The 27,207-nt window shown below is 38.6% G+C and overlaps 1 protein-coding gene across 1 annotated transcript; it reads right to left on the reverse strand.

Moving 5' to 3' along the window:
• Nucleotides 1-6,093: 6,093 nt before the first annotated feature.
• REEP3 (receptor accessory protein 3) lies at nt 6,094-23,419 on the reverse strand. Its single transcript, XM_009889799.1, has 7 exons — nt 23,353-23,419; nt 19,515-19,591; nt 18,868-18,988; nt 17,435-17,548; nt 9,685-9,832; nt 7,162-7,313; nt 6,094-6,395 (listed from the first exon to the last, which is right to left on the reverse strand). The coding sequence occupies exons 1-7, from the start codon at nt 23,410-23,412 to the stop codon at nt 6,339-6,341; spliced, it is 729 nt and encodes a 242-aa protein (XP_009888101.1). The 5' UTR covers nt 23,413-23,419; the 3' UTR covers nt 6,094-6,338.
• Nucleotides 23,420-27,207: the final 3,788 nt, after the last annotated feature.

Consider the following 27,207-nt stretch of genomic DNA (forward strand, 5'->3'; position numbering starts at 1 on the left):
CCCCCACCTGCCGGTCCGTCCCCCCCACCATATCCACCCCCGGCCGGGGGAGAGCCGCTCACCGCCCCGGCACAGGGGTTCGCTCTCTTCCGCCGCCCTCGGGTTTAAGAGAAGGAGGGGTTTCCATCAGGATTTAATCTGGGGAAGATAAGGGCAGGCTGCTACCGCTGGTTGATTTTGCCCCCGTAGCCTTCCCCGCAGGCTGCTGGCTCTGCCCCGAGTGGCAACTGGGCACCCACGGAACGAGTCAGTTCGGCTCGCTCTTTCAATAAAACTAATTAAACTACTATAAAGGCTCTGTTCACCCTGTGGCTTCCGTCCAGTTAGCGGAGTGGCACCTAAAAACTCCACGTCCTACGGCCACCAGGAGAAACTCCAGTTCAGTTGGCAATGCCAGTATTAAGAACAGAGACATTAACTGTTATTAATTAGGCTGGGGAAAAGGGGGTTGACAAAAGCACAGTGAGTGGCTTTCTTTGGTGTAATTCCTTCAAGACTGTAATACATAAACATGGTTATGCTTGCACTTTTCCTAGCATTACATTTAAAGATGCAGTTTATAGCTTTATACAGGGGGTTTGTTTTGGGCTTGGGTTTTTCTGTTTGTTTGGGGTTTGTTTGTTCTATGTGGGGTTTGTTTTGGGGTTTTTTTTGGTTTCTTTTGGGGGGTTGTGTTTTTTTTTTGGGGGGGGGGTTGTTTGTTTGTTGTTTTTGGGTTTTTTTAAAAAAAAAAAGTTTTTTCTCCCCACTCAGCCATATCAACATTCTTTCATTCAAGGCAGTAAGTTCGGATGACCTCCCCTTAGTATCAGTCCAGGAGAAGTAAAATTATTGGAAAGATTGGATGGGAGGGCACAGCGCACCAAGAAAGCGGCGAGTGCCAGATGATATTATGGGTATATTGCCCAGGAAGAGCTAAGTGAGGGTCAAAGTGCTGCTTACCTTGGAACTGTGACAGCCTGGATAAAAGCAACTTTCTAAATCAACTCTGAGCTTCCTCATCCATGTAGTCACCGTACATTAGCAGACGGTAGTGAAATCCTGGGTTTTATTTGAAGTCTTTATAGTCCCTGCTCCAGCTGCTTTCATGATTCCTACTCTAATTGAAACAGAGCAATCTGTTGGTGAACCTTGGCAAAGGCAGGCAGATGTAAACAAGACAGGCTCCTGGTTTGTTCCTGAACAGATCTAAAGAAAGGATGAAAATAATTTTGGAAGTCTACTGATTTTACAAAACCAATTAGGTTCCCCCTCATTTTAAATCATTTGTTTTCCCACGTTAGTGTGGAAAATACACAACACTTGAAGGTCTCAAAAAAAAAAAAGAAAGCAAGCCCCAAAAGCCAAAAAAACCTGTCACCATTGCTGCATCCGCTTCATCTAGAAGATTTTAGCCTAGGACATACATACCTGCACTACTTTAGAATCACCAACCAATCATTCCCCAGCATCAAGTTAAGCAGCAGGAAGACAGCTTTTAGCCCACATTCACGAATGTTCCTGCTACCTGCTAAACATTAGTTGAACAAATAAAGGACGGGGGGAAGATCAGCATTGTTTTCTGACATCCACAACTTCTTCAGTAGGTGGGGGCTTTGTACCATATGAATTGTTCTGACACTCGGAATGCAATCACTGCAAGGTCCCCTGCAGTCTGTCTGCGCTTCTGGGAAGTATTTTCATAACGCTTAGGAGACAGTAGGAATAAATAGTCTTTTTTAAGTCTCTCCTCAATTAACCATATCAAGAAATTCTTTCCTTTGAGGCAGTAAGTCAGGAAACCTTGCAAAAAAAGGTCCAGCAAATGTAGTTATCGAAGTTTCTTGCTTGGGTTTTACTCAGGGTGTTAAGAACTTACTTGAAGTGAGGTTTGAAAAACAAAAAGGCCCAAGTTTACCTATGCATCTCCTCCTCTGGGTTACTCAGTTTGACTAGGAAATACAAAACAAAATCTGTTTATTGGCACAAACAACAGTAAAGCTGCATTGATTAAAAAAAGAAGCTAGCATTAGAAGTGGTTTAATAAAAAAAAAAACCACAGTTCCCCAGGGCGCCATATTCTTTTGGAAGATTAAGTATCTCATTTTGAGTTGACTCCAAACTGAACATCTAATCAGAATAGGTAGCACTATAGCATTTTCCAGTTACCTTCAGCAGGGTAAGTTTCATTTAAGTCTAAATCAGCATCAGGCTCTATGGCAAAACCTCAATGACAATTTAGTCATACTTAGAACAGTTTTAAAAGTCTCTTCAAAATTCAGATAGGTTGTTTCATTACTGGAATCCCTAAAATAATAGAATACAGATTACATAGTGACTGATTTGTTAATCATAATTCAGGTAATCAAATATCCACTGCATCCTGCTCAAATCAGCATTTATTGAAGATAGTATCAAGATAAGTCAATGCATAACGAAGCTTTCCGTCCTACAAATATGTAAACAAGTTGACAGCAAGTTATTATTACAATATAAAAAAGTAAAGCTTACATTGCATTTTTTTTAAAGCTACTAACTTCAGTCTCATTGTAGACAGTCTCTGGTCTGTAGCATTTTAAAACATTAGTTCTTGAAAAATGTTAAAGTATTGCCTTTGCACAGACACATTTCTGTAGAAAAATACTTAAAAATACCAACTTCCCATTAATAAAAGCAACACCAAAAATAAAATGCATCTTTTGTCATGAACAGCGTGTTAAATGCATCTAGCATTTACTCCACCATCCTGTTTAACCAAATTATCTTCTGTTCATTCTAAAATTCATTGTAGTTTGCAAAAAGTATCTTGGATAATATTCAGTTACTTTCACATAGCAAAGCAATTAGCATTAAGTAGCTAATATAGGCAATTACCTTGTAATCAGTCTGGCCTAAGTTTATTTGCAACTGAGGCCATCAATTTAATCCTCATCTCAAACTGTGTATTTTAATATGTACAGTAGGCTCTTGCTAAGAAATCTGAGTCAGTTCAGATAAATTTTGGAAAGGCTTTAAACCTTTATGTGATCAAACAAGAAATGCATATTCTCTTTTAAAGTACCTTTAACCTCTAAATAAGTTTTTCTTTAACTATATTAGCAGTCCTGTTGGTGGCAGTCAGTCAATTCTCATGAAACACTTAGTTCATAAGATTATATAATTTGACATGAACTACACATTCCAAACCCAAAAAGAACGTTAAGTTAAATGTTGATTTTTGTTTAACATTTTTCCAAGAAGTTTACTGGCAAGAGCTAGACAGATGACTTTTGCAGTTGCTAAGGCAAAAATGTTTGAAAATTCCCTGTACACAAAGTTTAAAAGATTGTGTAGTATTTCAAAACCAAACTAAACTAAATTCAACAAGCATACATATCATAGAAAAACACGTATCATTCGGATGAAAGTTAATCATGCCATTGTGCCCTGCCCAGCATCAGTGGACAATGAACAACAAGGAAAAAAAAGATTAAGATACTACAGTAAACCAGTTTCAGGATGAATTAATTCAAAAAGCAAAAATAGAGCTGTCAAGAAAAGAACTGTACAGTAAGATATTAGACTGGAAAAAATAGCTAGGAAAACACTGGAATTTGTCGCTTAAGACAGTATCTGAGAGAACACAAGTACAGTGCAAACAGTAATGAATATGAATAATACTGCCAGCTTTCCTAGCTCCATGCATAGTTCAGAAAAAGGAGTTTATTTAGCCTTCGTCACTACTTAATTAGCAAGTTAAGTCTGCCAGAAGTTACAGTCTCAAGTACATAACGACATGTAGGGCAACTTACTGACCACAAGTGTGGCAGAGCCTAAACTACTCAAGTGATCTCTAGCCCTGCAAATGTGGAAAGAACACAACCCCTGAAACAGGATCCACATGAACGTTTAACAGAAACTGTAATTCTGAAAGAAGGGCTTACCCTGCTCCTTCATGCAGGGTTCCGACTTCTAGAAAGATGACAATTTTATTATCATGCTTGCTGATAAAACAAACATGATGAGCTAAAGCAAGATGTGGCAGCAAGTGCTCCAAGAGGACGCTCAGCTGGAGAATAAGAATTAGAGATTCCACCCAAGGCCCGGGTAAGTCTGATTTTCGAAGAGGAGTGAGATGCAAAAACAAAACCCTCTGTTTCCTCTAACATCTTACACACCTTAACACACAAACAGCCTTTCCCTAAAAAAAAGGGAAACAGATGAGAAGCACAAACATTCCTGGGGCACAAGTGATGAGCCATGCCCCGGGGAGGCCGCCTCTCTGATCACTGCCATCCCCACAGACAACAGCTCCTTATAAAAGCTAGATCATAACTTGCAGTTTTGGTTGGAGGATGGCATTTCTGCACTACACTCATTTGGGAGAGCAGCCTTCCTGTCTTCTGGAACTGCATCTTTGAGTATAGTAACACAGGCTTTGGCCTTTTAATCACGTATCGACTGTTGCAACTTCTTACTAAAGCACTGAACTTCCTCGGAGATACTAAAAGCACTGTGCCATCAGCATTGTTATTTTTGACCAAGGCTTTGCACTTGGCTTACAAATGCCTACAATAGCAAGTGAGAAACACAATGCTAATACAAACCAGCTGCATTTTTATCCATACAATTCGAACCCTGGCCCAAAGTCTGCAGAAGACTACTTCAAATGCCAATCTATATTAGCAGGCTATTAAGTGCCTACCAGCAGTGAACCCGCTATAGCTATAATATAAAGAAAAAGAACTGCAGCAGGCCCAAGCCTTAAGAATGTTTAAAAGAGCTGCAGTAGATTTGCAGATCACTGTCATACCTGGGGGAAGGTCCAAGGGTTGGAGTCTGAAATCCAAGGGTAAGAGGGATCACGCGCTATTTTCTCTTCAAGGAAAGTAACGCCATCTCTTCCCATGCCAAGTATTAAAATACTATCTACAAGAAGTAGGTGTTTTCTCCCTGAATCCACAGTAGAAATATAGTCATGCAGAAAATTAGAATCAGCCTAATTCTCAGAATTGCAGAAATAGAACCAAAGGGGACCTCAAAAAGTCATTTTGACAAGTCCCTGCCTTGAATGACGTTCCAAAATTAATCTCTGTGCAAACAGTTATGCCATGGGACTCTAGGTTAATAAAACGGCTGAGTAAATCAGCTAGACTTTTAAAAAAGCTATTTGTACGTAGATATTTTAGTAATAACTTTAGCAACAAAAGGAAGCACTACACAGCCAATTTTAGAATCCACATATAGTATGAAATATACACACATACATGTTCTAATATATATATATTCAATCTTAAAGCAATGCAGAGCAAAACCAAACCAGGGCCTGAATAATCTATCATACATGCCTTCGTGTCAGCATGACTTTAATACACAGCTGATGGGCTGATCAGATCCCTGAGGTCTATCACTGGAATTGCTACAAGTTTTACTTACCACAATTTTAACCAAAAAATGACTTAAATCATGTTACAGCTCTCTAGGTGAAGGAGGAAGAAAGACACAAACAAAACAGAAACAAAACACACAACCAAAAAAACCACACACAGGCCAAAAACCTCACAGCCTTGTAATACATAGAAAGGCACCTGATAATATTGTTAGTAGCAATTATCTACAGCATCCTAAGTGTGCTTAAGCAATTAAGATAAATTTTAAAGAGATCATGAAATACAAGAATTGCTGGCATTCAAAAGATAAGTCTAACCTACTGAAGTCACTAAAATGACATGTGCAGCTGTAAATCAGTAAGTGTGCAAAACTATACAGTTTTGCATAAAGTGCTAAATGTACCCCCAGTTTGCACCTATTAGTATTATGTAAGTTTGTTAAGCTTGGCAATATGATGCAAGAAGATGATCTTAAGGATGTACCATATCTACGTTGTCTTTCCTTTTCCTTCGCCACCATCATCCACCGTCCATTTTTACATTTTTAAAAAACTGTACATTTTTAAATTACACAAAGGCCTTTTCAGGAATTGTAGCAAAATATTTCAAGTATACCTATCTTTCCATGTAAACTTGGAGACACTATGGGTTCGATTTTCACAAGTTCCAAACACTTACAACTTCTGTTAATTCAATCAGAGTTGTAGTTATTTTGGTCTGTTCAGTACCTCTGGAAAAAGGCTGTTTAACTCCCATTTAAGGAGTGCTGATATTCATACTATAACTTGTCCAGATTTAAGCCTAAACAATAAGCAGTTACAGAAAAGCAGAGTAATACTTTACCCAACCATTTAGGTTCATAAAACCAAGTCCTACCATACCCATTCATACATACTCATCATATGAATCATACACAGATCTTTAACACGACACGCTGAATTCAAGTTATTATAATACAGCAGTTTGTCTTGCAGGCATTGTGCAATACACTTAGAAGTATACAGCGGGTCTCTTCTTTACTCTGTATTTCAGTGATCCATACCGTATCTGAGCGGGGAAAAAAAAAAAGATAACTTAATGAAGAGGTGAGATCACTTCAGGCAGAAGTATTATGTACCTTTCCGCTAATCCAATCTGCTAAGCGTCTTTAAGTGTGCTCCGGACCCTCCACATTCTCAGTAAGAGAATCTACCTACAACTGAACGAGAGTCAGTTTCAACAGAATTGGGAAAGAAGGATAAGTCTCAACTGTTTTCCCAGAATTACCAGAAAACTTTTGTGAGATTCCATATTTATCCTGAAGCATCTTTAAATGTTGTGACACATACAAATATAAAGCACTTTGAATCCTACATAGAGTGTTCACTTTGTGAGTTACAAGTCTAAGCAGACCATAAGTCTATGGGAACTAAACAATTCTGAATCTTCTTTACTCCATTGAACTGCAGGTGTTTAAGTGTGCACAAGCAAGGCGTGCAAATGTAGATGATAATATCGCTATCTACACCGCTTTCAAAGTGAGCCGTTCCTGGAATTTGGGCTCGATGGTGCCAGAATTAGTATTACAAACACAGTTTATTTTATCCCCTCCTTCCTTTTTCCTTGCTTAGTTCATTTCATTCCTGCATTTCCCTTTAAAAGCCCAAAGTAAAAAAGCTCCAAGCTTAGATGTTATCACATATTTCCTTCTCCATTTAGCATTGTACAACCCACTGATCATTGATAACCCCTCTAAGATTAAGAAAAAAATTCTGCATTATTAAAAATCTCAAGGTAGGTTGTTAAAAAAATACTTAAGTAAGATTATACTTGCCTCTTTACGGCCTTTAATAGTTTTCACAGATTTCATGCTTTGAGTTCTTCGAAGGCCTCTCTGAGCAAACATTTCATCCTCTGAATGTGTTCCCTCCATCTCTTCATCGGTTTTATCATCTCCAGGATTTTTTTCCAGTGGAGTTTTGTAACCTTTAAAAATAGTTTAATAAAATTGCTTATTAAGCAGCAGCTGAAACTTTTAGATTTTTAAGAAAGCCACGAGTTTCATCTTTAACACACACCTTATTCTTTTAAACAATATGGTCAATCTGCCAGCTGTTTCAAAACATTGAAACATTTAGTCTGCCAGGAACTTTTTCCTTGTAATTGTGCCATTTTTAAGTAACAAGCCATTTCATTCCACAGATACGTAATGCAGTGGTCCCTTAACTGTCAAAAGTTAAACAACCAATCTGCTACCATCTTCTGCTTTACATCGAACTGCAAAAACCTCAGTGGTCATCTTGAGAATTATTTAAGATCTTCAGCCACAATCCCCATGGGAGGGGGCTTGAACTAGATAATCTTTAAAGGTCCCTTCCAAACAAGGCATTCTATGATTCACTGGATCTTTCTTCATACTTGTGTACCTCTCTGCATATTTAATACCAAAGTTCCTTTCAGATAGATACAACATCAAAGTACCATTAAGGGTTGTTTACGGCCAGCAAAATTAGGACCGAATTATTAGCAAAGATTCTCACTAGAGGGCGCAAACTGCTTAAAAACACGTGCTGAAGAGATCCTTAGGGTCCAAAAGCCCCGAATCCCCATCATAGACATACCATAAACACCCCGAAGATACTCTGGTTCTTCCCCCCTGCCAAGCTCTCCTTTTGTAAGGCCGTTGCAGAACGTACAAGCTGTAACACTTGGAGACACCTTTTAGAATCACATTCACCCACTACACAGCTACTTAAGGCAGACTTGCCTGGTCTGCAACATGCCTCTGCCTCCAATACAGTTTCAATTCATCTTTCTCAATATGGAAGACACAGATCACATCTGCTACTCATATAGTTTCTGACTAGGGATGTTTGTAATGACACCAATGCTTCCTTATCTGTTTGTAACACCTCTTCTGATGCAAAATCACATTTGCCTTTTTCACAGCAAGCACACTGGCAGCTCAGTTATCCTTTGATCAATGTCCTTCTACAACTAGGTCTTTTCAACTGATTTGCACAGGAGCTCCCAGCTCAGATAGAATATTATTTTTTGTGAAGTGGAACGAAATATTGCTACATAGCGTCCTTAAGTCTACCTGTGGTTTAGTTCTTTTTTTTTAAAATCTCTCATGCTGAAGAAACTTCAAAGAAAACAGGAGTGATGTACGCTAAACTTGGGTCCAGAAGTAGAAACAATTAAGTTATACTAGCTCCAAGAAAGCATTTTGACAAGCAAGATTGAATCTCACCGCCAGGGGTTATTTACACAGTATAATCTGTACCCGACTAATTAAAAAAAAAAAGTAATTTTTAGCATTTTCAAGCTATTTCAGATAGATAACTAATGCTTTGTTACTGAGGAAGGGCCCCTGCACAACAGCTGCAGCGACATGATCCCTAACATGACTATGAACTCATGGGCTTTCTCTGTGGCCAGCACCCCCTGTCTTTACACTGACCTGCACGGGATACCTTCTGGGCTCAATTAGCAATTCAGTTTAGAGCCATTCAGGCAGCCATTTATTCCTCAGACACACCATGGACTACCATTCATTTCCTGGTTCCTGGAATTCTTCATGCTCCACAAGCACCACCCCTCCCCGAAATGGAGAGATGGAGAACAAATGACAGGCTTAGGTGAAAAGAAAAGAAATAGACCAAAGCTGTTTCATTTGTGGGAAATATCAACCACATTAGTTTGTAGCCTCACCATTTTACAAGGTGTAATTGGCAGCCTCCCACTGAAACCTTTCTTCAAGCATCATAGGCTCAAGAGCAAAGTGATGATAGTAATAATATAATAAAATAAGACATAATAAAATCTCTCTGCAAAAGCATGCATTGGTCACAACACACCATCTTTTCGGTGTTGATGTGCATCAGTCCATTATGATAACTTAATGCCTTCATTATTCCTATCACCACAAGCAATTTTACACTTTGAACTATCATTACAGACCTACTGAATTAACTTCCATTAATTCCTATTTATTGAGCTTCCATAAATTTTCATGTGTAACTTTTTGTACATTTGTCACAGAAACACCACTTAATCATGTATTATTTTACTTCCAATTAAGCTTTACTTTGGCAAGGAATTCTCACTGCTAATTGGCAAAGACAGAAGCAATGAGTACAGTATGACTACACTGTTAGTGGCTGTGAGAAGAAAATAATTCAGGCAGCATTTCTCAACTGTCATAATCTATGTTGCTCAAGTCAACTCTGTTCAAGTGCACTGGAATTCTTTGACACCTTCTCCATTTCTAAATGGGGTAAAGGCATTTCTGCTTTCCCACTTTTGTCTTCGGTGAATTGTTCTTTTAGCTAGAAAAAAAAAGATAAATACTTACCTGAAGATTCACTTGCGGAGGCTCTGGTTTTCTTTTTAGCTTCTGGTAACGTCTGATAGGGCCTCTGTCCTACTGGCTCATCTCCTTGTATAGTAGTCAAATCATGCATACTGAAACTTCTCAGTTTCTCAGTTATCGCACCTTGACTCTGAAATATAACAACAGTATCTTTAAAAACAAAGCAGAGGTTTAGCTTTGCTGTTCAAGTTGGGTTAAGATGTTTAAGCCCATGCTTCCTTGTTGCACTACAAAATTCATTGAACATAAGCATGCGGTAGATTTACATTTACTTTAAGTATTGCTTTTACCCAAGCTTAACTGTATATTGCTCCTAGACAAAAAAGTTACAGATAAACTAGCAATTTCATTACAAATGTCTCATTTCACTCCTTCAATCTGTGCAAATAAAGGCTTTTTGGGTGAGGGGAAGTGTTTAAAAAACTCAGAAATGCTCAATTCACTTCAAACATCGTACTTCTCTAGCAGTGCTAGGTAGCATGACAGTAGCTTTAACACTTCAATTTTAAAAAGTTTGGTTGAAGATATATAAAGATTTCTGCTATTTTATATTTTACCCTCTACAAATATGAATATTGTATGCATATGCAAATATGAATCTTTATGCGTAAGAAAGAAAAAAGTGTTAAAAATACGCTCTGTAACATTAACTCAAGTAATCGAGAAACTGGCAGCACTACAAAAGCTCTACTAGACAGAAACTTGAAACCACAAACCAAAGAGGTCCTGCCTGGACTACAGGCTAGTAGGTTCTCTTACTAATGTAGCTTTACTGACATAATACCAACCCAAAATCTAATACTACATATAAGGATAGTTGATCACGTTTGAATGTTAGTATACCTTCTCCAATTGCGTTTACATCTTTTCTATAGGGGACATACAGAAAGTTCCCCTTTAGAAAGAAGGGCCATCAAGCAGCTATTTCATCTTACACCAGATCTTATTACTAAAGCATTGAAGCTTAATTTATTGTATAAGCAACCAAAAGGACAAGCACATTACTCAACATCATGTTAAAATAACATTTCATTTTCCCTCTCTGGCATATGAGGCAAAAATTAACCATTTCAGAGGAAGGTCGACAAGTCTGTGCATGAATTCCACTTTAAGCAACAGTTCAAGATTTTGTTTCATTCTTACAAGTGAAGCTTTTAAGTAAAATTCCTCATTTAAGCATTGTGTTAGCTAGCAGTAGCAGATATCTGGATGCAATTCCACACACCTTTCTCCGCAACAGTACCAGGGTAAGGCAATTTGAGGCAGTTCTTGTACCCCTGGCTGCAGCCATTTGTTCCCACTCTCACTGCAACAACTGTTTGCAGATGGTAGACCAGCACACTAAATTATTCCATGTTAAAAATAGCCATGTAAAGTGAAGAGACAGTGATACTCCTTAAGCTTGCACAGCCACCAAAGGCGGGGAGGTGGCCGAAACCTAATAGTCATTTTCTAATTGCCTCGTCATTAGTACAGCATGTAAAGCTAAGACTGTGTGCTACACAGTATCTGCTGTAACACGTAAGACTGTTGATCAGTCTGCATCCTCTCCTTGAAGAGATGCAAATGGACTCAGGTCTCAATCACTGAACACTGATGAACGCATAAAATGGACCCAGCTGGTTCTCAACACAATTCATAAAAACTCAGCACAACTCCACTCACCAAGTGTAGACACAACCTACTATAAAATAGTGACAGAAGCTGGATTTGCCTAGAAACAAAAGTACAGAAAGACACACTGGCATAACAGTTGCACAACAAGTTCATTCATCATGTGATGTACTACGAAAAGACATTTGGAAATTGCACAAGACAATGTAATTAAGATTATAATAACTAGCATGCTAAGAAGTCACATTACAAGCTTGTATTTCCTATTCCACTGTAGATATAGAGGACTAGATCCAAGCTGGGAATGTTCAGCCTTATTTTTCAGCACAGCTTTTGCATACAGAATTTTGTTTTTCAAGGGGAAAAGAGTCAAACTATGTGCCATAAAATAACATTGTGCCCTTAACCAGACTGCATGCTCGATAAGGCTAGAGCTCCTGTGGAGCACTGCCTCATTCAGTGAGGATATAACAGATTCATACAATGGGCCCTTCATTCCAAAAAGTACTTGCCAAGATGGAAAGTTTCACTCAAGTTACACACAGCTAATTTTAAGAGGTTTGAAAGGATGCATATACAAATAAAGGATGCAGCACACATGCCTGAGAGTCACAGTAGGAATGGCGGCTGCACAACCACTGCTATTCCACAGCCACGGTCACACATTATACTAATCCTACACAGGTACTCCCTACCGTCCCCCCCAGTCTCCTCCTGCCTAAATGCAGCCTCCGTCCCATCTTTGGGAAGATCCAGTATAGGCAAATCAAGATTGGTGTCTACTTCACACCACTGCATAGACTAATTGGAGGACAATTTTCAAGGAGTTTTTTGTGTGGGTGTGGTGTTTTTTCGTAATTAAAAAAAACACTGAGCACACACCACTGTGCTCATAGAGCATTTAAGATTCTGGAAGATTCCTCCAATCCCCCATGCTCAAAAGCAGCAGATAATTGCTCTCTACTGAAACAAAGCATTCCACAAGGATCTGGATTACTATCGGCTCAGAATGAAAGTCTGGCTGAAGAATACTACAGGAAACGTGACATTACATACCCTCTACTGCAGGAAGTGTGACAGTAACATTCACATTTAGAATGTTAATGCATTAAGAGCTTTGATATCCTGTTTGAAAGTTCAGAGAGCGACTAGTCACAGCTTGCAAGCAAGACGTTTGCCCACAAAACAAAAGGCAGAGCAATCCAACTGCAGGTGGAGCTGAAGGGGGACCTCCTGCTTCCACACTCCTGCCATGGGTATGGCAGCAGCCATCACCTCTCCCCAGCCACACACAACTCCAAGATGCTGCTCAGCAGATGGCAAGATGATGGCATCGAGTTGCCACACCTGCACTGGTGTCCCATTATTTGAACAGTTTCTGTCAGAAAAGAAGAAATACAGTGGGCTGCATCCAGTCCAGAGGCTGCCAACTGAACTATACCACAAAAAAATTGAGACACACTTTTACAATTGCAATGCAGGCAAAAAAGCAGAGAACAACTTCACTGCTCAAATTTCTATGTAAACGAACATTGGAGAGAAATGAACTCAAGCTTGTGTTGTGTTAAACAAAATGCAAGTCTTGAAGAATAAGTCTGCTTATTTACTCCATACTATTTCCTAAAACATATTGAATGCTTTTCAGAGACCACATTCATTACTGGTGACCAACCTGAAGCACTAATTTAAGTTGTAACGGGTTTCTAAATCTAGTTTTTGATAAATATAGCCTACTTAAGGGACTCTACTCAGATTCTAGTAAGCTACTAGTATGCCGTCTCATCAGCTGACCCTCATATATGAAATGCCCTTCTCTATTTTGTTATTTGGCATGTATTTTTATAGTCTATATACTTTACCCAAGGAAGTTGCTGTAAACTGACAGCACACAGTATGTCTGCCTCATGAACTCTTTTTTGTGTTGTTTAAATTGGACTTGCACCCCCTCACTGATCGGGATCACTGAACAAAGCTGCTTATCTTCATTGGACAAGTTCTCAATGGACTGCATGTCCACAGAGCTGCTTGGAACTTTGTGGCCGCAGAACTGCAGCGTGCAGCGCCCACATTCCCAGCTGTTCTCTCCCTGATCCGATCCGGGCTGACAGGGAATGACTTCTGTTCCCTCTCAACCTGGAGAGGGACTGCTGTCCCGTGAATGACCTCTGCAGCGTGCCAGGCAGTCCCAGCAGGGAGGAGGGATGAAAGCTGGTGAGCTGAGCTGCTCATGGTGATACTGGCTGTAGGCCACAGCTGGCTGCAAGACACCTCCTTCCTCTGCCATGTCCTGAGTGGGAAGAAGGGGAAGTCTGAGCAAGGCCATTAGAATAACATTCAACCAGCAGAGAGGCAGCAGATTCAGGATGACTAAAAGACATGCAGAAACAAAGCCCTTGAAATGTTTGGTTGTTTGGGGTTTTTTTTAAAACCAAATACTACTTTACAAATGAACAATAATTGTGTAACCTCAAAGAAGGACAGTGCATTTCACAGCTTATTTAGCAGCCATCCCATACACAGCAATATAGAAACCAGTTTTCGCTAGTAGCTTGAGAAGTCTGAATTTATGTGTTGGCCAAAGTTGGAATGTACAGGTAACTGGCACCTCAGAAGATCTGGAAAGCAGATCAAAATCAAAATACAAGGTATATCAGTGAAACTTAGTGTTGTGTACATAATTTCCACAAATCCATATACTATTGAGCTGAAAGAGCTCCAACAACTTTATTATGATTAAAGGCCTAAGATGACTCTTTTATACTCCAACTAAAATTTTTATTAGTAAGCTATAAAAGTCAGCCTAGACCATATTTTATCTCTAAGTCTCCTGAAATCAGGATTTTACAAAGATTTGTTTTCTTAAGTTAACCTGACAGTAACACACTTTAACTTTCTAATGTATGCTATTTAGCAGGTTTTGAAACACTAAGTCTAATATGAACAGTGGCTAACTAGTACCAGCTAGAAATACCAGCATAGGAATGTAAGCTATAAGCCATGACTCCTGCCAATTACATTTTAACTTAACTACAGCAGAGCACGTTTAAATCTATGTCAAATTTCGGTAGACTGACCTGGCTGGCTGCTCCAACCTGCCCTACATAGCCAACTAGCCTTTTAATACTAATCCCATATTCCTTTGACAGCCCTTGGAGAAAACCGTTCTTTCCCACACTTGATTTTGAAAATATTCCAGAGAATTCTCAAGCAATTTTACCAACCTCCTAAAGTCAGCATAAGCAGACATCGTAGTCTTTTGCTTGGACACTTTAGTGAACAGCAGATTTCTTTGGACCTCCTCTTGTGTTTAACCTCCCACATTCTCTACTCCTAATTTGAGATCCGGTATGTCAGAATAACCATGGCTGCTGCATCAAAAGAAGTGATGAATGTGTCTCCTTCCCATCAAAACTGATCCCACTAATAGGATTCCATTCCTGAAATCCTATAGCATGCTCCACCAGCTCATGCTAAAGGGATAATCTTTTCACCTGCTGGAGGCAGCAGTCAACTCTTGAAAAACAGGGAACAAAAATCAAGAACACATGCACTGTCTCCACTTGCTTGCATAGAGCAGTCATGCTCAGCTTTTCAGAATGACAAACTTGAGAGGTTTAACATGCCAAAAAAAGGTTTTCATAGTCTCCTCTTTCAGACTGTTTAAAAATGTCTATTATAGCTCTTCGGTATTGTGATAGTTGTTTTGTCCAAGCATCTCATCTGCACTTAACTAATTCTGTACAAATATTCATGAGCATGTTTAACAAGTTTTAACAAATAGAGCAGGCATCTTGCCACTCACAGCTGAACAGCAATGAAATCTAAACACAGACATTGAGAAAAAAGTTATTCCTTATTTCAGAAGAAAGTGGGAGAAGTTATTTGTATGTGGCAACAGGTTGGTTTGTTTTTTGTTCACCGCCCCCCCCCAATATTTCTGTAACACCATAGGATTAACAACAAAATATTCAACCTTAGCCAGACATAAGGAAAACACACAGAGCTTAAGTATCATTACAGGTGCACATTGTCATAACTTATGACTTGCTGTCCGGCGAAGAACTTGCATTTTAGCATTTAGCATAGTTTTTAAACTTTTTCCCAGTGGAGTACTTTGAGGGTTGGTTTGTTTCAAATAACCTATTTTCACTCTGGAGACTTTCATCCCTTTAGAGATGTACTCTATTTCATCCTAACTTATTTCATGCCTCAAGGCAATACTAAAAATTTGAATAACAAAGAACCAGTGATCAAATTGAATCACAGTCAGTATTTTAGACTCATTATGTCCATATTTTAAGCAAAAAGTGATTTTATACTACCACCCTCATATATATTTAAAATAAGAGAAAATGAACAAACAAGATATGCATGACTATTTTTCCAAACCTTTTTGAGACAGCATTTGAAAATGTAGATTTTAGAAATGTCTTTGGTATATAGAGCAAGAAATTCACCTACAAGCACAGAAATTTAAGTTAAATGCTAGCTGTACTTAACTTTGACAGCCAGGGATCTCTACATCACTTTCCGTAACCTAACTGCGTTCAGGTTTTCAATCCTGTTACTATGAACACAGCAGTTTCATTTATTCCCAGGAAGAAAGTAATCCTGATCGCCTTAAGACTATAATTTAACCAGGACATACACGTCTGTCTTTCCATACTTTTTTTGTGTGTTCTGGTTTAAATAACTATCAGCTAGGATAGACATTGCCTGAAGTTATACTTCAGGACTGGGGGTGGAGTGGCTGGAAAGCTGCCTGGGAGAAAAGGACCTGGGGGTCTTGGTCGAGAGCCTGCTGAATATGAGCCAGCAATGTGCCCAGGTGGCCAACAAGGCTAACAGCATCCTGGCTTGTATCAGGAATAGCGTGGTGAGCAGGACTAGGGAAGTGCTATACTCAGCTGTACCCTTCGAGTACTGTGTTCAGTTTTGGGCTCCTCACTACAAGAAGGACATTGAGGTGCTGGAGCATACCCAGAGAAGGGCTACAAAGCTGGTGAGGGGTCTGGAGGACAAGCCTTATGAGGAACGACTGAGCAAACTGGGGTTGTTTAACCTAGAGAAGAGGAGGCTGAGGGGAGACCTTATCACCCTCTAAAACTATCTGAAAGGAGGTTGTAGAGAGGTGGAGGCTGACCTCTTCTCCCTGGTGAAAAGTGATAGGATGAGAGGAAATGGATTCAAGTTATGTCAGGAGAGGTTTAGACTGGATATTAGGAAACATTTTTTCACTGAAAGGGTTATTAAACATTGCAATAGGCTGCCCAGGGAGGTGGTAGATTCGCTATCCCTGGAGGTGTTTAAAAAAAAAAAAGGGTAGATGTGGTACTTAGGGACATGGTTTAGAGGTGGTTTTGTCACAGTAGGTTGATGGTTGGACTTCATGATCTTAAAGGTCCCTTCCAACCTTAGCAATTCTATGATTCTATGATTCCTCTGGTGGGCCAAAGTTGCTTAGAATCTTACCTATAAGCTTGTATTTGTTTTCCTAGACGTAGAACCCTCTGAAATTCAACTGAAGGTCATGAGTTTTGTAGGAAAGTAATTTGGGAACAACCACAGGTTACTTCATGATTTAACAGAAATTACATGACAAAGCAAGAGTATGCTAAACAGCGATATGCAAGCTTATGCTTAGTGTATTAATTTAATAATTCAATCAAGTTGCAAACAAGTTAATTGTGTCAAGATAACTTTTATCTGTGGTAGTAATCTTTCATGCCTTACTTCATATGTGGAGTTACCTCAAGTTGATTGGAGAAAAACAGCAGAAAAGCCAGAAATCCTTTAAATACTTTGTTTACCAACAAGAAAGCACAACAGAGACAGAAAAGAAACAATGGTCATCTTTACCAAAAGCCTGCATAGAAAACTGCATGATATCTTTTGAATTACAGTAAACTGATCCCCACCATCCAAGAAATAACTACAAGCCATCTTAAACAAACAAACATAGGATGAGGAGGACTAGAGGGCTGCAACCCTTAAATTGTGTTCCAGGTTTTCAATACATTTGCAGAATTAATCTTTTTGTTGAGGAATGGCAAATTCTCAGTACAATTACATAACTCTGTATCAAGGACAGAAGCAATTAATACAAGCAGAAAGTTACCTTTACAGCTGCTGTCACTGCAGCAGTTGCTGCAAAATTCAACCCTTGCCTTCCAAAATTCACCATGGTCTCATAGCCTCTTTCTTTGGCTTGAACGATGTAGTCATCAATCTCCTAAAAGCAAAACATACTGAAGTTTTAGAAGGCTGTGCATAAGAGAGTCACATTACCCCACAGTATTATTTTTCCATCAATAAAAGAAGGCAGAAGAAATCTTTAAGAAAATATTTAATGGGACAATTACTCTTGCCTTTGTATACTGATGTTTCATTCACTTATACACTCTCATTTAGAAAAGGATTATGTCTGGTCAAACAAAAAGATAAAAGAGGTCACTTTTGCCCAGCTCAGAAACATTGCAGCTACATCGCAAGTTCCTCACAGAGAGTAAGTTTAACTTGTCAGATAAAAGTTGTTCAAGAAATAGCATGCTTAAGATGAAATCAGAGGGTTCCTTAAAAAGGTAGAGTCATCTCACAAAGAACTTCTGAAGCCAGAGCTTTGACATATTTAAGTACCAGGGACAATACAGTCATGACATTTATTCCCAGCTGTGGTAAATGCCTGGAGTTGGAGATAAAGGCTTCAAGGTAGTTCATAACAGCTAGCAGACTACAGGGAAAAATCCCTTTAGCTTACGAAGTTGCAAACTGTTTATAATTCAACCTTCAGAAGATCAAGATGACCTTACTGTTCATCTCAGTGGCAATCGTGTCAGCTACTTGTTTTGCCTAATAAAGGCCAAGTCCAGCACTGGCCTTTATGAACACTATTTTCTGTACTGTGAGGTTTTCCAGTTTTAGTCTTCACACCTTTGTTAATCGCTCTTTCCACGCATCCAAACAGAATACTGAAAAAGAGCTAAGGACATCTGTGGCCCTGTCATACTTTGGCTAAAGCTAAATAGCCTTTAACTATTTTTTAATTGCGTATTTTCTGTTGCAGACTAGTCTTCCCTTAAATCTCAGTAGGAAGTCTCTCCTCTTACGCTGTCAGTTTGCACACCAGAAAGTCACTGATGTCATTCGTCCTCAGATTTTTACTAGGTTATGCTAGAAAAAATGGTAACATGAAACGCTGTTGCTAAAACTGCATTTATGCTTCTGCACAGGGAGTACTGCACATGTTCTTCCAGTAGAAAGTCAAACTGCATCACTTCCACTCAACTGGGCTCCCCAAAGTGCACTAAGCAGACCAGAGAACACCAAGCTATCTCATGTCAAAAGAAAGTAGTACATTGTCTGTTCACACAAGTTAAACAGAAGCATCTATATGGGCAGTCACATGCATTTGCCTCTGCTAGTCCAAGTTCATGCTGCCTGGCAAACCAATAACACGCTGATCTGCTTTTATCATGCATCTAGCAACAGTTAGTATTTCAGCATATGGTATTTCCGTATGGGGCATTAAAAATAGAAGAAGTTATTTCTTACCCTTTCTTTAGAAGAAAGAAGCGGGTGAAGAAATTTTCTGTAGATTAAACTTGCCCCTCTAGTATACGGGGAAAGGAGCCAAATAACAAAAGCTATCTTCAGTTCATAGTACAGCGGAAACCTACAAACAAGTTAAGATTGCAAGAAATCAACAAGTGCAACAAGAAAACGCATAAGAACTAATCATCATGAAGAGATCTCTTCAAAACACACAATTATGTAGATAGGATTCTTCACATACAAGAAGTTATATTAGACAAAAATTAAGAGAATTATAGACCTATGGATGTAATTATTTTAATTGACTGTACTGTCATTTAAGAAATGGAAACAGTTAATATACTTGCTTTTCAATATACATTCCTGCACAGAGAAATTACAGTCCTTCCTCTAGGAACTTTTAAGAGTTCCACTCCCCTATTCAGTTGCTACAGCAAAGGTGGAAGTTTTATGGTCCCTACTTTGAGTGACAGTACCAGCAAGCTTGAAGACAGATATTATTCTTCACATACACTGAAATCTTTTCGTGAAAGAAAAAAAAAGCTATCAACAAGCACAACTTCTTTATAAAATTTAAATCATTACAAATCAAAGAACATCAGAAACACATACAGTTTCATCCAGAGTTCTTAAAAGGAAACTCTTACCAAGAGACTGCTAGGTCAGTTATTGTTTCAGTAACTGTATAAAGAGCAAACACAATCCAATACATCATCCAGCGAACCTGAAAATTAAAACGCCATCTTTAGTAAGAATTTTGATTTCACCTTTCACAGAATACACTATCCACTGCACAGTCAGTTCAGAGCTGTCAAAGCTTTTAAAGATTTACATCATTGTTTTGAAATCAGACAATGCTCTTAAAATACAAGTATTAGTTCTGTTTTGTAACTGTCAACTAAATTGCTCATTTACCTTGAACATCTGTTCAGATTTGATTGTCTAAACCGATTACATCTTTCAGAATAAATATTACACAATTAGTTCCATGTGTTTGTCTTCCCTAAAATACATTGCATTTGGCCACTGATATTTCCAAAATACTGATTATTCATATTAACTGAACGCCTACACATTCTTTAAATGCCAACACTATCATTGCCAAAAAAAATCCAGAAAACAAACAAAAAAAAAACCCAAACAAAAAAAAACAAACAAGAAAAGCATTACCTGCAACCAGACACAGTAACCTTATTTCATTTGCGATATACAGACTACTAACTCTTCTGTTATACCCACAAAGCATTAAACACCATATTTGTTAGACATTAGTTCATGTCCTAAATTCATGGTACCCTCTTTCAAAAGGAGGAATATATATACACTTTCCTACAGAGGACAGGGCTCAGATTTAATCTAAACTTTTAAGCAATCTTTTTTTGAATTGGACTTAAATAAGTACTCAAAACCTAACACTACACTGCTGCCTATTTCATAGTTGTGCATTATGCTTCAAAACCACTTCCTCTGTCACAACTTGAGACCCATTTATCTTAAATACTTTTCTGCGTTTCAATTTGAAAAGAAACTCAGTCATGTGATGACATTCTTCACTTCAATCTCTCAGAGGATTTAGATATTTCAGGCTTGAATAAGCTAAGACAAACCTACACAACAGCCTAAGTCATCTCTGACAGGCCATGTGACATTTAGACTGGTGACCCTTCCATGAACCAGAGTCAACACCTGAATAAAAATAAAATTAACATCCACCCTTTCTCCATCAGCCTAAGCATGATGCAATGCAATTTTTAAGATGCCATGCAAGACTGATTTTTTTTCTAGTATATTTTATCCAGGCTACTCATTCTTTAATCAACATCTATTTCTCCAATTAGGAACAACAGTAGAAGTGGAGTTTTTCTTGGGCTGCTAGGAACAGTAAGAAATGCTCTGCAAAAGGGTACATGAGATCTGCCAGGAGTCCTGTCGAAGTCTGGACAAGATCCTCAAAAACACAAGTCAAATGATATTCTCGTACAGCTAATGCATTAGGTACCGAGGTGTCCTTTACAAATGAACCTGAGTGACTTACACTGGTTTTCATACCAGAAAAAAAAGAAAAAACCCAAACACAAATAGGAAAAGAAGGTCATATTTGACACTGCCCAGGAGACTATCATCTACTTAATTCTTAAAGATGAAGTTAGAGAATCTTTGACTGAGTTTTGCTTTTTATGTTAAAAGGGTGATTACAGATTTGTTTTGTCGAGCTTTTTTCCTGCCATCCAAGTGTTAAGCTTATCTTTGTTGGCTTTGGCTGAAGCACATTCTTTGAAGTCAGGATTTTGAAGCCAGGATTTGAGAAAACTGGTCATTCAGACTTCTACACTACATTTCAGATGCTTATTACAAGCACTTTGGTGTAACACAGTGAAAAAGTTCCTCAAAGATCCTAGTCAACTCCATTAAACCAGAGTAATTACAAGAACAAATAAATCTCCTCAAAGGCACGGATCCTAATTTCTAGAACTAAAGTCCATAAGTCTTTTAAATCACCAAAACCAGCAGCAACACTTTTTTTCCAGAAATAATCTTTGAACAATTTGCTGCATCATGACCTACACAACAAGTCAGTACGTCTGTACTTTTTGTTTGGTTTCTACTGTTGGAAGCAGTGGCTAAGTAAAAAATTTCACTGTTAAAAAACTCTTGCAATCCAACAAATAAAAACATGGCTCCTGAGCCACGCATAACCCTGGAAAGAAAGTTGTGCGTGGGCCACAATGTGACTGGCAGCAGAGCTGTACTATTTGGAAGGCTGCAGTTAACCCTATACCCTCTCTGTGAAAGAAAATGACCAGCCATGGATTGTCCCCAAGATCTACCTGGACACTCAACACAACCAGCAATAGAGTGGTAATTCACTGACAAATCAATGTCATTTCCTACCGATAAAAAAGTCACTGTTATGAGTCTCGTGCATCTCAGCCTCGTGAACATTTTGTATGCAACTGCAATGTCAGGGACTGCTCAAACACCACAGGTGACTGAAAAGCAGTGTTTTTACACTAAATGAAAATACACAGTTGGAAAAAATACAGTTCCAGACTCTACTAAAGGTCTTGTGTAAACGACAGGCATCTCTAAAAAAGGATGCCCAAGAAAGACAGCTAAGTCATAGCTAACTGGACAACTGAGATAAGAGTTAAAATCTCAGCATTCTACAAACATTACTTTTCTTTTTCTAAAAAACGTATTGCAAGAGGCAACGGTAACCTCTTAAATTGAAATGATTTCTTGTATTAGGGTTTGAAACTGCTATCCCCTACTTAGCCTGTGGACGCCTTTTGAGCCAGCAGGGAGGAAAAGCAGATTATAAATTCTTTGCATTATGTACTTTCCTGAGAGGGTAAAGTAAGCATGAGACAGAAGAAATTCTTTTATTTTTGATGATTTTTTTCTCGCAGAAGCTTAGCACTAGCAGGTACTAGCTCTGTCTGCACAAATAAGCTCTAATCAGCTTGTACACAGAAACCAGAAGTATAAATATGAAGTCCACTTTGGAGCCTTGAGAGAGCAATCAGACTAACTTTAAGACATACAAGGGGAGGAACAACAGTTACTGCACTCTATTACTGCAACCAAGTACAAAGTGGAGATATCATACACCCAGACAGCAGCACTAGGTCACAGCTACACCTGCCGAGTTAGAAGTAACTTATGGCACTGACTCCATCCTGAGTCAGGAAGCCAAATTAAGAACAAGGTTCAGGAGAGAATATAGGTTAGTTGCCGAAATCAAGTCAGGCTGCCTCTTAAAACAGGGAAGTAACTCAGTGACCAAAGCTCCTTGTGACTGCAACTGGGTAACATTCTTGTGGTAATCATCATTGCTCACACTGAAAAGTAAGTAATTTAACAGATTAATTCTAAACTGCAGTAACTACAGTAATTGTGGTTTTCTCCACCTTACCCTTCTGTCTGTTCTGCTTCTTTCCTCCACATCACCTTAACCAAATCTTTTCCTTCCCTGGTTACATTTTTTCTCCTCTCTAATGAATAATGGATTAACCAGAGCTACCCTTTGCTCAGGTGAATTTTGAATCCCCTGTTGAGCTCCATACAACGACAATTAAACTGCTGCTACTGTTCAAGTGGTCACTGAAAATCAATTTGTCATTGCTTATACTACAGGTGTTAGAATCTTTTTTTCTGCCCCTGTGCCCAGAAGTGCATTAGTTTGGGAACTTGACTGAAATACAGTCAACACTAAGGTTTATGTTTAAAAATCCTCTTAAAAATATTTGTATACAGCATAGCATGTTGGACACATTTCAGCAAAGTCTATGAAAAGTCTGAGAAACTAACTTAAGCTCTCCAAACAAATCACAGGATTACCACTAGATTCACACAGGTGTTGTATCTGATACTAAGAAAGTCAATTCAAGCTCCCATATGACTTACTGCACTGCATAATGAAAATTTCACAGTTGTATGTCAGGAGAGGCATTTAATTAGGCAATTAAAAGGAACTTGACTTACATATTCCTTCACATTTTTTGTCTTCACAGCTTTGTATGAGTAATATGCAGGATACAGCATCCCAAACACCAGCCTATTGGAAAACAAAAAGAGTTTTCAGAACAATACATCATTACAGCAATGCAGCCAACTTAATTAAAAAAAAAAAATCCCATTCTCGATCTTGAAAAATAAAATAATCAGTGTTATCAGTGTTATAGGTTGCTTGGAGGAAGTTTTACACTACACAAAAATAGAGCAACGTGAACAGAAAAGGCTGTATGCCCTGAAGTCAGTTTTGTAAGACTGCCTCTAATAGATAATGTCAAACTAGTAGCTCTTCTGGTTCAACTACAAGCAAAAGCAATCCGGCAGTCTGTCCATACCAAAAGACTGTTTCCGCATTGGCAGTGCTATCACACTGTAAAAGGCCTCTAACAACAATCGGTAGATATTTTTTATCAGATTACCAAAAGATTCTTCAAAAGCAATTTTAAGACAACAAGAGTTACATAATTTCAGCTCCTTTTGCTACAACTTTGCAAGAGCAATACATGGAAATGGACGCAAGTGGGAATTAATCCAGTTATGTTAACTCATCAAAACTAAGGCGCAGAGCAGGGTGAGAGGGTGCCAAGCAATCCATGCTGAGAGCAGGACCAGAAAAAAAGATCTGCTCTAACACAACTTTGTTACAATGCCGTATTTTCTAGTGAGAGTCTTGGCACAGACTAGGGCACCAGTTCTTAATAAGAAATTGAACTGCAGTAGTTGACATCTCCTTGACAAAAGCAAGAGCTCCATACTTTTATTTCACCAGCTTGTTATGCTTTGTAAAGTCAAGTGATTGGCTGCTCTCCGTTCCAGCTGGCCTAAAGCAGCAATTACAGCAAAGTCTGGCTACATCTCTGCAGCATCACTTACAACTTGCTCAGGATGGTTATGAGGGAGAAATTGACACTTGTAGGGATATCCAGAGATCTTCTACAGAAGTTCAGAACTCTTAAGTAATTTAAATTCTCAGTTAGGTGAAAGAAGATGAATTACATGTTTTTTTTAATGAGTCCACCTAGGACAAATCTGGCATGTAAGACCTCAAATCAAATAGTTAGAGTTTACCAAACTAAATCAACTAAAACCTAAGGTTTTATACGTGTGTCAGGTAGCTTTAACTACGTGCTTCTACCTACAGAGCTACTGCAGAAGACTGCATGATGCTACCACACTTTGCCTTACTGTTCGACCCAGGAAAGAATTCTAAGAACTGGTAGCCCAATTTATTATAATTTTTTAAGCAACTACTGCAAGAGCCTTCATCTTTTACAAGATATTACTTGCAAAGTCTACCACAGAATGTTCCTAGTATACAAGACATCCACATCAGTTTGACAGCCACCGTCTTCCAAGCACCACTCTGATACATAGGCAGAAGTCTTTTGCTTGGTAGGAAGACAATTTAGAGTACCAATCATCTCCAACAGTTAACATACAGTATAATAAGCAAAAAAAAAAAAAAAGCAATTGTCAACAGCAAAGGTGAGGTATTTTCTTCAACATCACAGATACCATAGAGAGAGGGTTTCTCCAGCTTTAGTGCAATACAAACCATTTACCCATTGAATGAATCCTGTTGCAGAGGCAGGGGGATACTGGCAGATGTTAAGCTATAAATGCCAAAAGTGAGGGGGATGAATAAAGTTATGGAAGCACAACTGCAGAACCCTTTGTGTTTGAAAGGGCCTTGTGAAGTCATCTAGTCCAATCTCCTGTTAAAACCAAGTTCAACATCAGATTTGGATGAGGCTACTTAAGGCTTCAGCCAGTCAGGTCTTGGAGACTTCCAAAGAGAGCTTTCACATCCTCTCTGGGCAACCTGTTCCAATGCTTAATGAGCCTGCTAGCACAAAATTTTAGTTATATGCAGTCAGAACCAGAAGTTTATAACAATTGACTCTCTTGGTTGAGTAGCAGAGCAAGAGAATGGGCCTGACCTCCAAATAGTTAAGTAAGATTGCTAATAAGTCACCCCAAAGCCTTCTCTCTTCCGGCTGAACAAGCTCAGTTCACTCAGGCTCTCCTCACAAGTCATGTGCTGTGACTATCTTGGTGGCCTCCACTGAACTCTCTCAAATAAATTAACATCTTTCTCACACTACAAAGCCCAAAGCTGGACACAGTCCAATGTATAAATCTCACATCTACATCCCCATCCTCTCCTGAGTGTGTAATATGTATACATTTTTCTGATATTTGCCTCATTATTTAATGTAAAAATTATAAAACTCAACTTAAGAAAAATCCTCAAACACTGAATCATATATTTTCTTATCTTAAAAAAAAAAACAAAAAAGGCTCTATGAAAAACAATTGGTTTTAATTTCATGTAGGACAATAAAAATTGCTACCTGATTATAAGTAAGAGTCAAAGCTAGTTAATCAGGTATAGCTTTTTTTTCCTAGGATGCATTCACTTCACAACACAAGACTAGATCTGAACTAATCTTCTGGGTCACGTTTGCGATCTTTGCATACATTGCACCTTTACCCATGCAATAGAGTTGTTAATGGTCAATAGCAGCACAGGAGCTAAAGGACACTTCAAGCAGGTCTCCACGAGATCAGATTCCTCCGTAGCAGAAAGGGATGGTGGACTGCAGATCACTTAAAACAATACTGATATGAAAAAGCGCAACTGGTGTACCATAGCAACAGTTTAAAACTTGTATCAGGATGCTCATAATTTCACAATTCATGCTGAACTGGAGTTAATAGAAGATGGATCCTGAAACTCTTTGCCATGCATAGGCTAAGCTGCTACTCCACTGCAGCAGAGCTTACCTACGCATTTCAGATGTTGAACTGCCTTTTGAAAGAGTCCAGACTACTTGAATCACAGTTCAGCATACTAATCTGTAGAAGCCTATCCAAATACAGCTCTACTACAATCCAAAGACCTTTCATCCTAAAGCCAAGACAAGCAACAGGCAAAAAACCTTGAATGGTTTTATTCCCGACTAGGAAAAAAGCCTGACAACACAAGTTAAAAACTCCACTTCACCCAAATAACAGGAGATCTGGAAACCGAAGGAATATGAGATCAAACATCCTTCATTTTGATGGATTTCTGTACACAACAGGTCTTCCTCTCATTTTTGTCCCTGTGGAATACGCTGTTCGCCAACCCACCAGCTCTAATGGCTCTCACTTTTCCTTGTTCCTCTGGCTGAATTTATAACCATTACATATCAGAGATAAGGAAAACCTCGTTAATCCTAACAACATAACACAGACTTCATAATGGCAGAAATTTCTTTGTTCAAAGAAAAGACAAGAGAGGTTCCTGAACATAAACGCTATCAACTGTCAGACGGCTGCATAATTGTATGCCAGCAGTTACAGTTCATCTATGCACCTCTCCGAAATTCTGAAAAAAATAGTCAAAAGTTATTTAAATAGCTCCTAGCAGCCTGCACATGTAAGTTTATTACTATGAAACATACGAAAGAGAAACAGTTTGAATCTTTCACTTAACAGATTTTTGGTCTATACTTTTCCACTCACTTTACTGTCAAGTAGCACCACTTCTATTTAAAAAAAGTCATATTTTTAAATTTAAACAGCAATTTATGCTCTGAATGTGTCATCCTCTAAAATCTGTTAAAACAAGAATTGGAACAGAACGGAATTTTTTGAGCGCACTGCTTCAGAAACAATTGATCTTCAAGCAGAAGGCTTATTACAGTAACAGTAAGACGATGATAAAGCTAAGCTAAAGATGACCTCAAGTTAAACAAGAATGCTAGCATGAGACAAACAAAAAAGGTAGCTAGTTTTCCCCATCTAGTGAATCTTTGTTACTCAATACTGGTCAAATCA

The sequence above is a fragment of the Charadrius vociferus genome, unplaced genomic scaffold (genome assembly GCF_000708025.1).
Source record: "Charadrius vociferus isolate BGI_N301 unplaced genomic scaffold, ASM70802v2 scaffold738, whole genome shotgun sequence".
NCBI lineage: Eukaryota > Metazoa > Chordata > Aves > Charadriiformes > Charadriidae > Charadrius > Charadrius vociferus.

Bases quoted from the DNA above. Each gene is read 5' to 3' on its own strand.
- REEP3 (XM_009889799.1), bottom strand. From the start codon at position 23,412: ATGCTGTATCCTGCATATTACTCATACAAAGCTGTGAAGACAAAAAAT. The intron at 7,314-9,684 runs GTAAGTATTTAT...CTATTTTTAAAG, and splicing joins CTCCGCAAGTGAATCTTCAG to GTTACAAAACTCCACTGGAA. The intron at 6,396-7,161 runs GCAAGTATAATC...TTCCCCGCTCAG, and splicing joins CTATTAAAGGCCGTAAAGAG to ATACGGTATGGATCACTGAA.